This window comes from Microcaecilia unicolor, chromosome 6, assembly GCF_901765095.1.
Source record: "Microcaecilia unicolor chromosome 6, aMicUni1.1, whole genome shotgun sequence".
Classification (NCBI taxonomy): Eukaryota; Metazoa; Chordata; class Amphibia; order Gymnophiona; family Siphonopidae; genus Microcaecilia; species Microcaecilia unicolor.
The window spans coordinates 118568993-118581421 of record NC_044036.1 but is presented as its reverse complement, the minus strand read 5'-3'; the positions used below and the strand labels follow the sequence as shown (position 1 = coordinate 118581421).

Genomic DNA, 12429 nt, shown 5'->3' with positions numbered 1-12429 from the left:
TGCACATAAAGATGGTTTGAAGCTCAATTGAAAATGTAATTATAAAAACACAGTTTCAAAGAGAAATCATAATCCATTCTCCAGCTTCTAAACATTTTGTTTACAGGCAAGACAGGGTCTGGGCCAGCCTTCAAACCTCTACTCGGGACAAGTTCAGCAGCCAGGTCAGACAAGTTTCTACAGCACAGCACAATCTCCTTCAGCGCTTCAGCAGGTAAGTAGACCTTTGTAGCTCTTCTAGAGCAAGTTGTTGTTTGCCAGGATGTCTCATTTATCCTTCGCTGTATCTCACATGTCAGATATACATGCTTGAGTAGTATAAATCATACATTGGTATCTTAACAATAGATCATTTCTTTTACATTGTAATATCGTGGATGAGAGCAAATTATCCATCCAGTCTGCCCAGAGGGGTTGCCAAGCAGTACCAGTTGAGAAGTGCAGGTTTCTTAGGAGCAGCACAACATTCATTTCACAGCTGTTTTGAAATGAGGTGCTCTGTTTTGTTTTGTTCTTTTTCTTTTTAGGGATCCACTGCATTTTCCCAGCCCTTTTTATGTTTAAATAATTTTTATTGAAGAAAGCTCAGCTTAACATTTTCATCAAATAAACTGTTATTTTCTTGCTAACAGAAGTCTCTACTAATATTGAATTACATGGCATTAAAGCAGTACCAAACTTCAATAACATCAAAATTGTATTTTGTTGTTTTTCCCTCCCCCTCCCCTCATTCTCCATCCCCCTTATAACTCCCCGAAAACTCCCTACCCCCCTCCCTTCCCTTAACACAGTCGTACTCTTAGTTCTGTATTCCCGGGGTCCTCTCATATCACAGTGTTCTTTCTCTCTCTCTCCAATTCCCCCAATAAGTCAAAGATTTAACAGATGCCCCCTTGCCGATGGCGTTAGGGTTTGCCAGAAAGTTGACCACCGTTTCTCAAACAGTCTGCCTCTTTTGTTGTCCAATTTTGGTATTTCTAGCCTCTCCAGTCTCATGAGTTGTATCATCTGGGCTCTCCATTGTTGTAAGGTTGGAGCTGTCTTTGAAAGCCACTCTGACAGAATCACCTTCTTTGCCACAATGGTTGTCCGAGTGGCAAACTCCTGAAAACCTTTTGACATCCACTTTGTGCTCTTAAAATGACCAAACAACAACTGACAGTCTTGAATCCAAGTCAGTCCCCATAGGTGCGAAATCATTCGCAAGAGCTGTCTCCAAAAGCGTTTAATGTATGGACAAGTCCAGAACATATGTCCTAATGTAGCTCCCACTTTATTACATTTCGGGCACTCCCCCGCCGGGGATAATCCCATGTGAAAGGCCCTTCTTGGGGCTATGTGCATTCGCAGTGCAAACTTATATTGTATTTCCCAACCCCAGGTGAAATTAGTTGCTTTCCCAGTCCTTTTTAAATTCCAGCACCGTTTTTTTTTTTTTTTTCCTTTCCTTCCACCCCTTTTGGGGATGCATTCCAGGCATCACCACTCTTTCAGTGAAGAAATCTTCCTGAGATTGCTCTTGATTTTACGTCTTTGTAGTCTTATGTCCTCTAATTCTAGTGCTTCCCCTCATTTGTGCTTCTATTAGTAAAGATTGTGCTTTTATTTTGTAGTGTGGGAGCAGCAGGTGCTTCCTAGTATCTGATATCAAGTTTGCTGTACCACATATCAATTTGAATTGTTTGGGCAGTTTACAACGCAGAGCTAATATTTCTATAGCATAATATAAAAGCTACCAATGTAGAAACATGAAACACTGTAAACAAATAGTATACGGTTAAGTATTAAACAGTCTGACATAGAAAAGAATTAAAATTACAGATCCCTTATTTAAACAATTGCAAAATTCCTGAGGCTCCTCTCCAGCCTGTATTTTATAAACACAATATAAGGACTAGTGAAGATCTGTGGCCTATTCCCACCATTTACAAGGATTCCTAGGTAGAAAGTATGAACTTGCATAAGAACATAAGTGTTGCCTTACTGGGACAGACCAAAGGTCCATCAAGCCTAGCATCCTGTTTCCAACCGTGGCCAATCCAGGTTACAAATACTTGATAAGATCCCAGAACATTACAATACATTTTATGCTGCTTATTGTAGAAATAAGCAGTGGATTTTCCCCAGGTCCATCTTAATAATGGACTTTTCTTTAGAAAGTTATCCAAACCTTTTTTAAACCCCACTAAGCTAACTGCTTTTACCACATTCTCCGGCAACAAATTCCAAACGTTGAGTGAAGAAATATTTTCTCTGATTTGTTTTAAGTTTAGTACTTTGTAGCTTCATTGCGTACTCCCTAGTCCCAGTAATTTTGAAAAGAGTAAACAAGCAATTCATGTCTACCCATTCCACTCCATTCATTATTTTATAGACCTCTGTCATAGCTCCCCTCAGCCATCTTTTCTCCAAGCTGAAGAGCCGTAGTCATAATGAGAAGACCTGCTTGAAATACTGTTTTCAGGCAACCTTGAGTTGTTTATATGCTGTTTCCAGCCCTAGGCCAGAGGGTAACTCATTCCAGAGTTATGGGGCAACTACTGCAAAAGTGGTCTGTCTAGTTGCTTTCAGGCTTATCTTAGTATAGGGTAGGTATCATGAGAAGATTTTGCTACAGAGTGCAGTTGGCATCTACTGTTCACTTGCTGTTTCCTGGCTCAGTTCTTGGTATTTTAGGATAGTATTCTCCAAGAACTTAACCTAGAGCGCTGCCTGATCCCCAGAGATGGCACGCAAGTTTTATGCTTTGGATGTCTTGGGCATTCGTCATGCTTTACTTTTTGGGGAATTTCTATACATAAAGAAAAATTTAAATTCTTGCAAAAATGTTGACAATCTTTGTACAGTATTTAATATTCTGCTTACTTTTATTTATAATGTTTTTTGGTCCTAATTTCCTTATAAGGGCAGATCCCTACCCAGAAGTATCATTCCCCAGATCTCTTTCCCTAACAGTTTCAGCCCCCAACTTTTGATGCTCATTCTCAAGAGTAGATAATTCCTAGCTTTCTATTTTGGGCCCCTAGTTCTATTTCCCTTTGCTCTGTAAACAAAAGGGAAAAAAGGAATATTGGAATTGTACAGGTGACTCCAGCAATAGGACAGGTACACAGAAACAACTCAGCAGGTACCAGGATAAGACTCCCTGTTAGCCACCCCAGAGAAAAGGAGAAAGAAAATAAATCACACATGGATAATGAATTATGGGGGTAATAAAAAAATGGATTTAACTTTGTATAATAGCACAGATGAAGATTTCTTCTCTTATATGCATAATCGAGGGAGGCCCATGATCAGGAATGTGTCCTTTGATCTCCAAAGCAATTATCACTTTGGTCTTGGAACTCCTTGGTAGAGACTGACCGAATTTCGGGTTCGTCCTTTAACCCCACCCACCCCCATTCCACCCCATAGGCCGTCTCTGGGGAAGGACTGGTGTTCTAGTAGCATCTTTGGGGGCAGGAACAAACCCCATTCATTTCTGCCTTGTGCCATTGCTGTATTTGCATGGCTGCCAAGTGTTCCCACTGCAGCCATTTTGCGATTAGAACCAGCATGGGCAGGGTCCCAGCACAGACAGGAGACTCCTACCCATGCTGGTTCCAGTCACCAAATGGCTGCTGGGACCTCCCGCAGCAGTCTTAGTGAACAAGTTGGGTTCATTCCTGACCCCTAACACTCTACTAGACCATCAGACATTCCTAAGGTAGACCTGGGGGGGAGGGGGGAGGAGTGATCACAGGAGATGGGAGCCACTGCCACAAGGGGTTCTTTTTGGGCAAGTGGGGAGGCGTTTCATTTACGTTTCAGTTTCTGCCAAAATGGCGTGGCAATTTCAGTCATAGATTCGATGGATGGCTTTCCTTGCGCCCCTGTGCAGCTGCACCAGCCACATATAACATGCTGCAGTCCTGCTTGGTTCAAATAAGCAGTAGAGCCCAGGGTGGCAGAAGAGGAGGTTATGGTCTGAGGTGCGGGTGTTCACCGCCTCCTAATGTTGTATGTTCTGGGGGCCTGGGAGGAGATAGTATGGGTGGGGAGCAGCCAGAGCAATCTGTAGTGGTATGGAGATAAGAAAACCACTGTGTAAATGCTTCCAGTTCCCTGTGCAGAATTCCACATTGTGCAGTGCTGCAGAATTCCACCTAGAGTAACCCCTCAGTTGATCAATCTGTGTTCATGCTTTTGTTGGCTCAGAGTGGCATCAAACAGTGCAGCAACACTCTTGATTGCCTAAAGTAAATTTGAAAACCTTGAAGATATGTTTTGCCAAGGTAATGAGTTAGATAAAATGACCTAGAGCAGATTATGCTTTTTTTCTTTTTTTTTTTTTACTGTATTGCAGGTGACTGTACCCTTACAGGGCTCACAGCTTTCACTGCCCAACTTTGGATCCACCACTGGGCAACCTCTAATCGCTCTACCCCAATCCCTGCAGCCTTCTCTGCAACCCACGCCACAACCTCAACATCAGAACTTGGCTAGGACCACCCCAGTAAACCAACCCTTCAGGGGCCTGATTCCAGCTGGGACCCAGCACAGTATAATCACTGGCAAGGTAACTTTTGATAAAGGGGAAAGGGAAATGGGACTTGATATACTGCCTTTCTGAGTTTTTTGCAACTACATTCAAAGAGGTTTACATATATTCAGGTACTTATTTTGTACCAGGGGCAATGGAGGGTTAAGTGATTTGCCCAGAGTCACAAGGAGCTACAGTGGGAATCAAACTCAGTTCCCCAGGATCAAAGTCTACTGCACTAACCACTAGGCTACTCCTCCACTCCACGCCTCCACAGGGAATAAGTGTTCTGTGGTTTGTGGTGCCCATGAGAATATTGACTTTTAGGGCTATCATTCTTCCATGGGTGGTCTGAAATGATCTCATTTATTGCTATAACCATAGGCACTTTCACATGGCACTAAGTAAGCAACTGGTGTGATAGTATGCCTTGGGCATGTTTTCCAAGTGTAGGAATGTGTAGAAGCATGCATCTAGTAACATAGTAGATGACGGCAGATAAAGACCTGTATGGCCCACAGTCTGCCCGAAGAAATAAACTCAGTACATAAGGTATGAGGTGATACAACATATGTATACCTGTACTTAGTTCCCAAAAAAGTGTTGTAAGCCATGAGCATTATATGAAAATGTTCTGTTCTGTGATCTCATGCTGTAGCCTACAGGTTTTGTCATGTCTTTATCCACTTGCTGTCTTGTATATCATTGAACTTCCTGCAATAGTCCTTTGTTTCCTACCCTCTTCTCTTTGCTGCTGTTGAATAGTCAACAATTGTGTCATATTTAAATCTCACCAATTCAGTCTGATTATTGCAGATGCAGGCATCGGAACTTTTATTAAACAGGACCTTTATTCTGCTGTAATATTGTCAGAACCTGGAATATTGCTAATCATAGGAGCACTAGTGATCATTCACTTAGTAGTTGATTGCCCTGGAAGTGTCCTGCTACTCTTCCCTTAGGTATTATGTAATGTCATTAAATACTTGTGAAGTTCATTGCTCATTAGCCACTGTAAGAATGTTTGTCTTAAGCTGTTAACAAACCATTCTTATATCCATCATCTACCACTGAACAATGACAGGTTCAGCGTACCTTACTGTACTTTTTTTTTTTTTCTTTAGCTTTATGGGATATTGTAGAAGTGGGTGTCAGAATCTGAACCCTTGGAGATCCTCCCACTTCTTTTTTTTCAGGCTCAGATGCAAAGCAGGCGTTTGGTTTTTAGTCCGAGTTCAGTTTCAAGGAGCAGCAGGACTAGAAGAATGAGAGACTGGTGCTCATTTGGTGCATTTATCTGAGACCAAAATTCTTATTGATAGAGGGGAAGAGTCATGTTTACAAAGAGCAAAGCCCCTGCATTTAGCCTAAAAAGTATGAATCTTGCAAAACAAAGAGACTGATGGCCATTTTGGTCACCTTTTTTGCACATCCATGTTGGCACATCCAAATACATAAAAAAAATTAGAAATTATTTATTTTTTAATTTTTATTTTAAAATGTCAATATAACATTCAAGCATACACTTGAAAAAGAAATCTGAAAAAGACAGAGGTACAGAAAAGCCACTTAATAGAGGAAATAAACATCATTAGGCCACAATATTGCTGAAGTCAAGCAGGAAATATAAATATAGGAAAAGAAATAAGACCCTAACAACAAGGCAGAGGAATCCTATACAGAGACAGCTAGATTACATGCTAACTAAAGGGAACTGCCATTGTAGTCAGACCACCCTCCCAAGCCACCAAAAATTCTAACAATTGCTTAGGTTCAAGAAATAAATCACCATTAAATTTTTATATGACATATAATAGGAAATTTTAACAATTATGATCCCCCCATCACCAAGACCCTTGGGCAAAATCCCCAAAAAGTCCTTATGGCACCTTGAGGTCACCAAAGAAAAATCAGAAAATATACAAACATTAGAGCCCAGAAATTGTTCATACATGTAACGGAGGTAATGATATAACACCAAATTTCTATCCTGTTCCAGGGCAAAAGCTTACTAACAGAGTTAGATATAAACACCCTGTATTTCCACCTTGGCCTGGATAACCCCAGATCTCTCCGAAGATAACTTCACAGTTTGCTGTAGGGACACATGCAGCATTTTGATGGCATCCCATATGGTATCACAGTTGACTACTACTGGTTTCTGTAATCCACCGAGGACGGCACTATGCTATGCTGAACCAATCCAGCAGCACCAAAATTTGTTGCAGTGTCAGGCCTTGATCCCCGATAACCTGTCTCCCAGCCACCTCAAAAGGGGGCAGGGGTAAGCGGCATTCCACACACTAGCTCCCTGCTTGATGAGGCTAAATTCTGCCCCTTCACAGACAGTGCAAAAGCCAACAAACTGCTTCCCAATCTCAGTGGAACTAGTCTATCTTCTGGGCTCAAAGACACCCACTCTGCACTAAGGCCCAAGTCACTGAATGTCAGGCCCTCCAAAGGTACTGTAGCGGATGCATGGGTCATGATGCCAGCAACCTCGAAGAAGACCTGAATCAGTTCAAGAGAACAGAACTTTGCACCCGCGGGTAGGTACATATCTGACCTCTCTTATTCCCCATTGTAACCAGCACAAATGGCATAAAACAGACGCCAACACAGGAGAGCTGACTCTTAGCACTTCTGCCTCAAACACCATTTTGACTCCCGCAGGTTTGGGACACTCTTCATCTGTTTTTTTTCCTCAAAAGCCCATCTGATGTGGGTGGCCCTACAGCATAGCCCTCTGAGTCACTGAAACACAAAAGCACCCCCCCCCCCCCCCCCCCCCCCCACCACCACCACCACTACAAGGTGGTGTCTATTTGGAGGGGAGAAATTTTTATTCTAAATATTTTTTTTTTAAAAACATCTTTACTACTTATGACTGGGGGGGAAAAAGCAAAGACGCCCCATTTTGGAAATGTTCTTTGTCCTATTGTTAGGCATTGAGGAGCCTTATGCTAGCAGTTCATATTATGCATACAATACTCAGATTTGTCACGATCAGTTTCTTTAGAAATTTTATGGAGATCTCAGTGGTGCAACTCAGACTTGAATTTATGTCTTTAAGAATTATGCACTAAGTTTGTCATTGGTCTTCTTGCTTATATGTCTTTTACCTTTTTAAACATTCTTCTTAAAGCAGGTAACATATAATAAAGAAAAAACTTAGCTTTTTGTTTGCTCGGGGCAAAGCAGGGACTGCTTTGCCTCTGAGCCAACAAAAAGCTAAGAAGAATGTTTAAAATAGTAAAAGCAAGAAGACCAATGACAAATTTAGTGCATGATTCTTAGACATAAATTCAAGAGTCATTGAGTTGCACCACTGAAATCTCCATAAAATTTCTAAAGAAATTGATTGTGACAACTCTGGTATAGTACTGTATGCTTCATTTGTTCACTAGAATTGAGAGGTTACAGCAGTTCATATTATGGCATACTCACTAGAAGCTTGGTTTCCTTTGATTGCTGATCATCTCATTTCAATTGATGATTCTTCTCTTGGCAGATGACAGAAATGGATTTGAAGCCCTATGGAAGCAACATGGATCATGTTAAACCAGGCACACCTCCCATTAGTGGCAGGAGCACCACTCCAACATCCAGTCCTTTTCGGTATGTAATAATTTCTGATCATATTCAGAGAGGATAGTTCAAGGCCGCCAAGGGGGGGGGGGGGTCAAAATTTCCTGGGCCCACCAGGACTCAAAGGAGGGCCCGGCGCTGGGGTCTCTCGCCCTCTCCTGCTCCCAGGCCACCGGTGCCGCAGTCCCCAGTCTCCACCTGCCTACCCTCAGCCCCCTGCCACCTGGTCCCCTGCATTTAAAGAAAATTTTGGAATCGGCAGCGCCTTCTGTGTGAAAGTGGCAGATCGCCTCGGGCAGGCCTTCCCTCACTGTGTACCGCCCTCCTCTGATGTAACTTCCTATTTCCGCGAGGGCGGGAAACAGTGAGGGAAGGCCGCCCGAGGCGATCTGCTGCTTTCACACAGAAGGCACTGCGCTGCCAATTTTGAGATTTTTTTTTTTTTTTTTAAATGAAGGGGGTCGAATGGCAAACAGAAGGGAGCTGAGGGGAAGGTAGGTGGAGACAGGGGATTGCGGCGCCGGCGGCCTGAGAGCAGGAGAGGGAGGTGACAAAAGTAGTGATTGGGGGGGCGGGGCGGTGGCGATCCTTGGGGGGGGGGAGTCGGCCTTGCCCTGGGCCCGGCTCAGTCTCTCGGCGGCCCTGGGATAGTTCTGTTGTACAAGGTGTTTCTAATATTTATGTAATAGCAAAGGGTCACAATGGAAGCCAGCTCTACAAGCACACTAACAGAAAGAGACTTTAAACCTTTGTCTTTCAAACTACTTGTATGTTAGTGAAAAAGGAGATAAAAGGATATATTTGGGGAATTGCATTAACCTGCACTGTATAATATTTAAAGACATGTGCTCAGAACATAAGGATCTGATTTTTACCAATAATATTTATTTACAATACAGGTAATGCAATGTTAGAAGGCAGTTTTTAGGGATTTTACACAAAGGAAATGTGCCAGATGATAAATATTGTTAGTCTGAATTATTATTTAGGTTGGCTTAATAGTAACTCACTTTGAGGCTCAGATGAATTCTTTCTGCTATTGACTGGAGTGGTGAAGGAGCTCTTTTCTCTGTAGTTGGATGGTATGTGATTGAGGTTCAGATGAATTCTTTCTGCTGCTGGTTGGAGTGGTGAAGAAGGTCCTTGCTGGAAAAGAAGTCTTTTTGGCAGATTTGTTGAGAATGGAACCTGGTTTGTCCCAGAGAGATTCAGAGAGGTACAGATCATCCAGCAGGCAGGGTCCAGGGAGAAGAGCAGAGGGGGCGGACTGTGTTCTAGTTTTTATAATTTCTTGTTGAACCATAGGCTGAAATCAGGTGGTGTATATTGATCCAATGAAAACTCATGGATAGCTGAAAACTAGTTCTATCTAGTTTTTTGAGATGAAGCATTATTGCTGGTCACATGTTTAAATTACATCATAAGGGTTCCTGGCTTGCCATCTGCTGTGGTATACACCCATACTTGACAGGATTAAAAGAATCATTGTCTGGGAGTAGATGGGCTTTCTTTTGTCAGATTAGGTGGGTTATTGTCTGTGATTTTCAGGTAGATGGGCTTTCCAATTTTTTTTTTTAATTTCTGTCAATACGCAGACTGGAAATGTGGTGATTGACTTTTTAGTATCCACCCAGCTAGTTCTATTGTTACAAGCTATCAGTGGTCTTCAGGGGGATGGGGCCAGTTTCTGATACTGCTCAAGTTGCCTTCCAAGAAGTTTTTGCCATATATATTTTTTATATATATTTGTATCTGATTCCAGCAAAATCAATAACTCTGGAAATTAACCCATATCATGCTACATTAGGATGAGCAGGGAGGAATAGCTGTGGAGGTGAAATAGATGAGAATAGCAAACTATGAATACTGTACTTGTAAACTAATAATAGGTCTGATTCCTTCCAGGGCCAGTTCTACAAGTCCCAACAGTCAGTCCAGTAAATTGAACAGCATTGTCTACCAGAAGCATCAATTTGCTTCAGCCGCTGCAGGAGTAAGAATGACACAGCCCTTTCCCACCCAGTTTCCACCACAGGTAGGTCTTGGAACTTTTGTTCAAATCAGATAATAACAAGGAGGATAGCATGTAGTTCAGAATGAGAATACTTTAAGGAGTGTCCAGAAGGCTTGAGCTCTCTGAATGTACATCAATCCAGCAGGAATCCAATTAAATTACATGAAAGCTTCTCCCCATCCTCTTGGAAACAGCTCTACACCAGCCTTTGCTGTCTCATGGCTGCATGTTTTTGCAGCATAATTGGACAGAAAACCAAATAGCATGGGTTAGAAAAGAGTACTTAATACAGAGAAATTCAATAAGTGGCTCAAAGCCTGGTGTCAGCAAGGTGGTTTTAGGATGATGGAGCAATATATGGTACAACAAAAAGCTCTGCTTTAAGGATGGGCTACATTTTTCAGGAAAAAGAATCCTTAGGGAGAAATTTAGACTATGTTTCTAGGCATTTATCCCTTTAGTGTCCAATGTTCCCGTAATAAGTCATATGGGAACAGATTGATAGGAACATTGGACACTAAAGGGTTAAAATAGGATGCAGAGTTAACAGGAAGCAGGGGCATTCAGGAAGTCGCCCCCAGTAAAAGCATGACAATGGAGGTGATGATAAAAATATAACAAACCATCTAAACAACTCATTAGCAACACAGAAAAAAATGAGTGCAAATGCTCACAGTCACAGACTATTTCCTTTTTTGCAGAAAAAATGGAAGGGACTGGGGGAGCAGTTGGGTAGGAGGAGGATTGATCGAGTCAAACATTGGATAGAAAATGGAGTGGTGATCACTAAGAATTGGTTGGAACAAATAGAGGGGACTTCAGTTCCATTTTTTGCTTATTTTCAGCTAAAGTTTTCTTTCTAGGGTCCGTATCATGAAATAATTGATGAAGCCCATTGAGAGAGTATTGTTTCTCGATAAATTCTGTAAAAGATTATCCAGATTGTACCAAGGCCTCCTGAAAGGGGAGATGCAATGGAACGCTCGTATGAGGAATAACTAAAGAGGTTAGGACTCTTCAGCTTGGAAAACAGACAGATGAAGGGAGATATGATTGAGGTTTACAAAATCCTAATGGTGTAGAACGAGTGGAAGTAAATCAATTTTTTTACTCATTCCAAAAGTACAAAGACTAGGGGACACTTGAGAACGTTACATGGAAGTACTTTTAAAACAAATAGGAGGAAATATTTTTTCATTCAACAAATAGTTAAGCTCTGAAACTCTTTGCCGGAGGGTGTGGTAACAGCGGTTAGCGTATCTGGGTTTAAAAAAGGGTTTGGACAAATTCCTGGAGGAAAAGTCTATAGTCTGCTATTGAGACAGACATGGGAAGCAACTATTAGTTAAAAGGCTTGTGTTTATATCCTCACTTATATCCTGGAAGGCAATATTCTTGGTGACCATAACATCAGCCACCAGTCAGTGAGTTGCAAGCTTTTGCAACATATCCTCCCTATACTCAATTTCATCCTAACAAAGTGATTTCACATACACACCCAAAATTCCCATCCAAGGTGGTCTCTGTTTTTCACATCAGTGAATCCATAACCCTGCCATCTTTCTTTCTCAGCCCACATTCTTCCTCAGCAGAGGAACCTTTGCACAAATTGGACTGCAAATGAGCACTCCTTTACTAACTACGTGAACCTTTTAACCTTTTGCATTGAGTGTCACATGTATGATTATCTCCCAGTTGGTGAGATGTCATATGTGTGTGCCCGATGCAAAGAGCTCCTAGCTCTCAGAGAACATGTCCGTTCTCTTGAGGCTAGAGTAGCAGACTTGGTGGAACTGAGGGAGACAGAAAGGTACATAGAGGAGACCTACAGGGATGTTGTAGAGAGGTCCCACCTCCAGTCTGGGAGCCCCTATGCTACCTTGAAGGAAGGAGGTCTCCTAGAAGGAAAGCATCACCCTGGTGAGGTAGGAAGTATTCCTGTAGACAGGACCTGCCCACCAGGGGATGTACTATCCTCTCGCACCGAGGCTACGTCTCCAAGTGCTGCCCGGGAGGGAAAGGTTAGGACAGCTGTTGCAGTTGGTGATTCGATCATTAGGCATATAGATAGCTGGGTGGCTGGTGGACATGAGGATCGCCTGGTGACTTGCCTGCCTGGTGCGAAGGTGGCGGACCTCACGCATCACCTAGATAGGATTTTAGGTAGTGCTGGGGAGGAGCTGGCTGTCTTGGTACATGTGGGTACCAATGACATAGGGAAATGTGGGAGAGAGGTTCTGGAAGCCAGATTTAGGCTCTTAGGTAGAAAGCTCAAATCCAGATCCTCTAGGGTAGCATTTTCTGA

At 42.4% G+C, this 12429-nt stretch overlaps 1 protein-coding gene across 1 annotated transcript in view; it reads left to right on the top strand.

Annotated features, from left to right (window-relative positions):
- The window catches only part of PRRC2C (proline rich coiled-coil 2C), a 458438-nt gene that overhangs the window by 424067 nt on the left and 21942 nt on the right, over window positions 1-12429 (top strand). Inside the window, 4 exon segments of the mRNA XM_030208285.1 lie at window positions 107-214; window positions 4346-4558; window positions 8034-8140; window positions 10016-10145. Of these exon segments, the coding sequence (XP_030064145.1) occupies window positions 107-214; window positions 4346-4558; window positions 8034-8140; window positions 10016-10145 (558 nt within the window).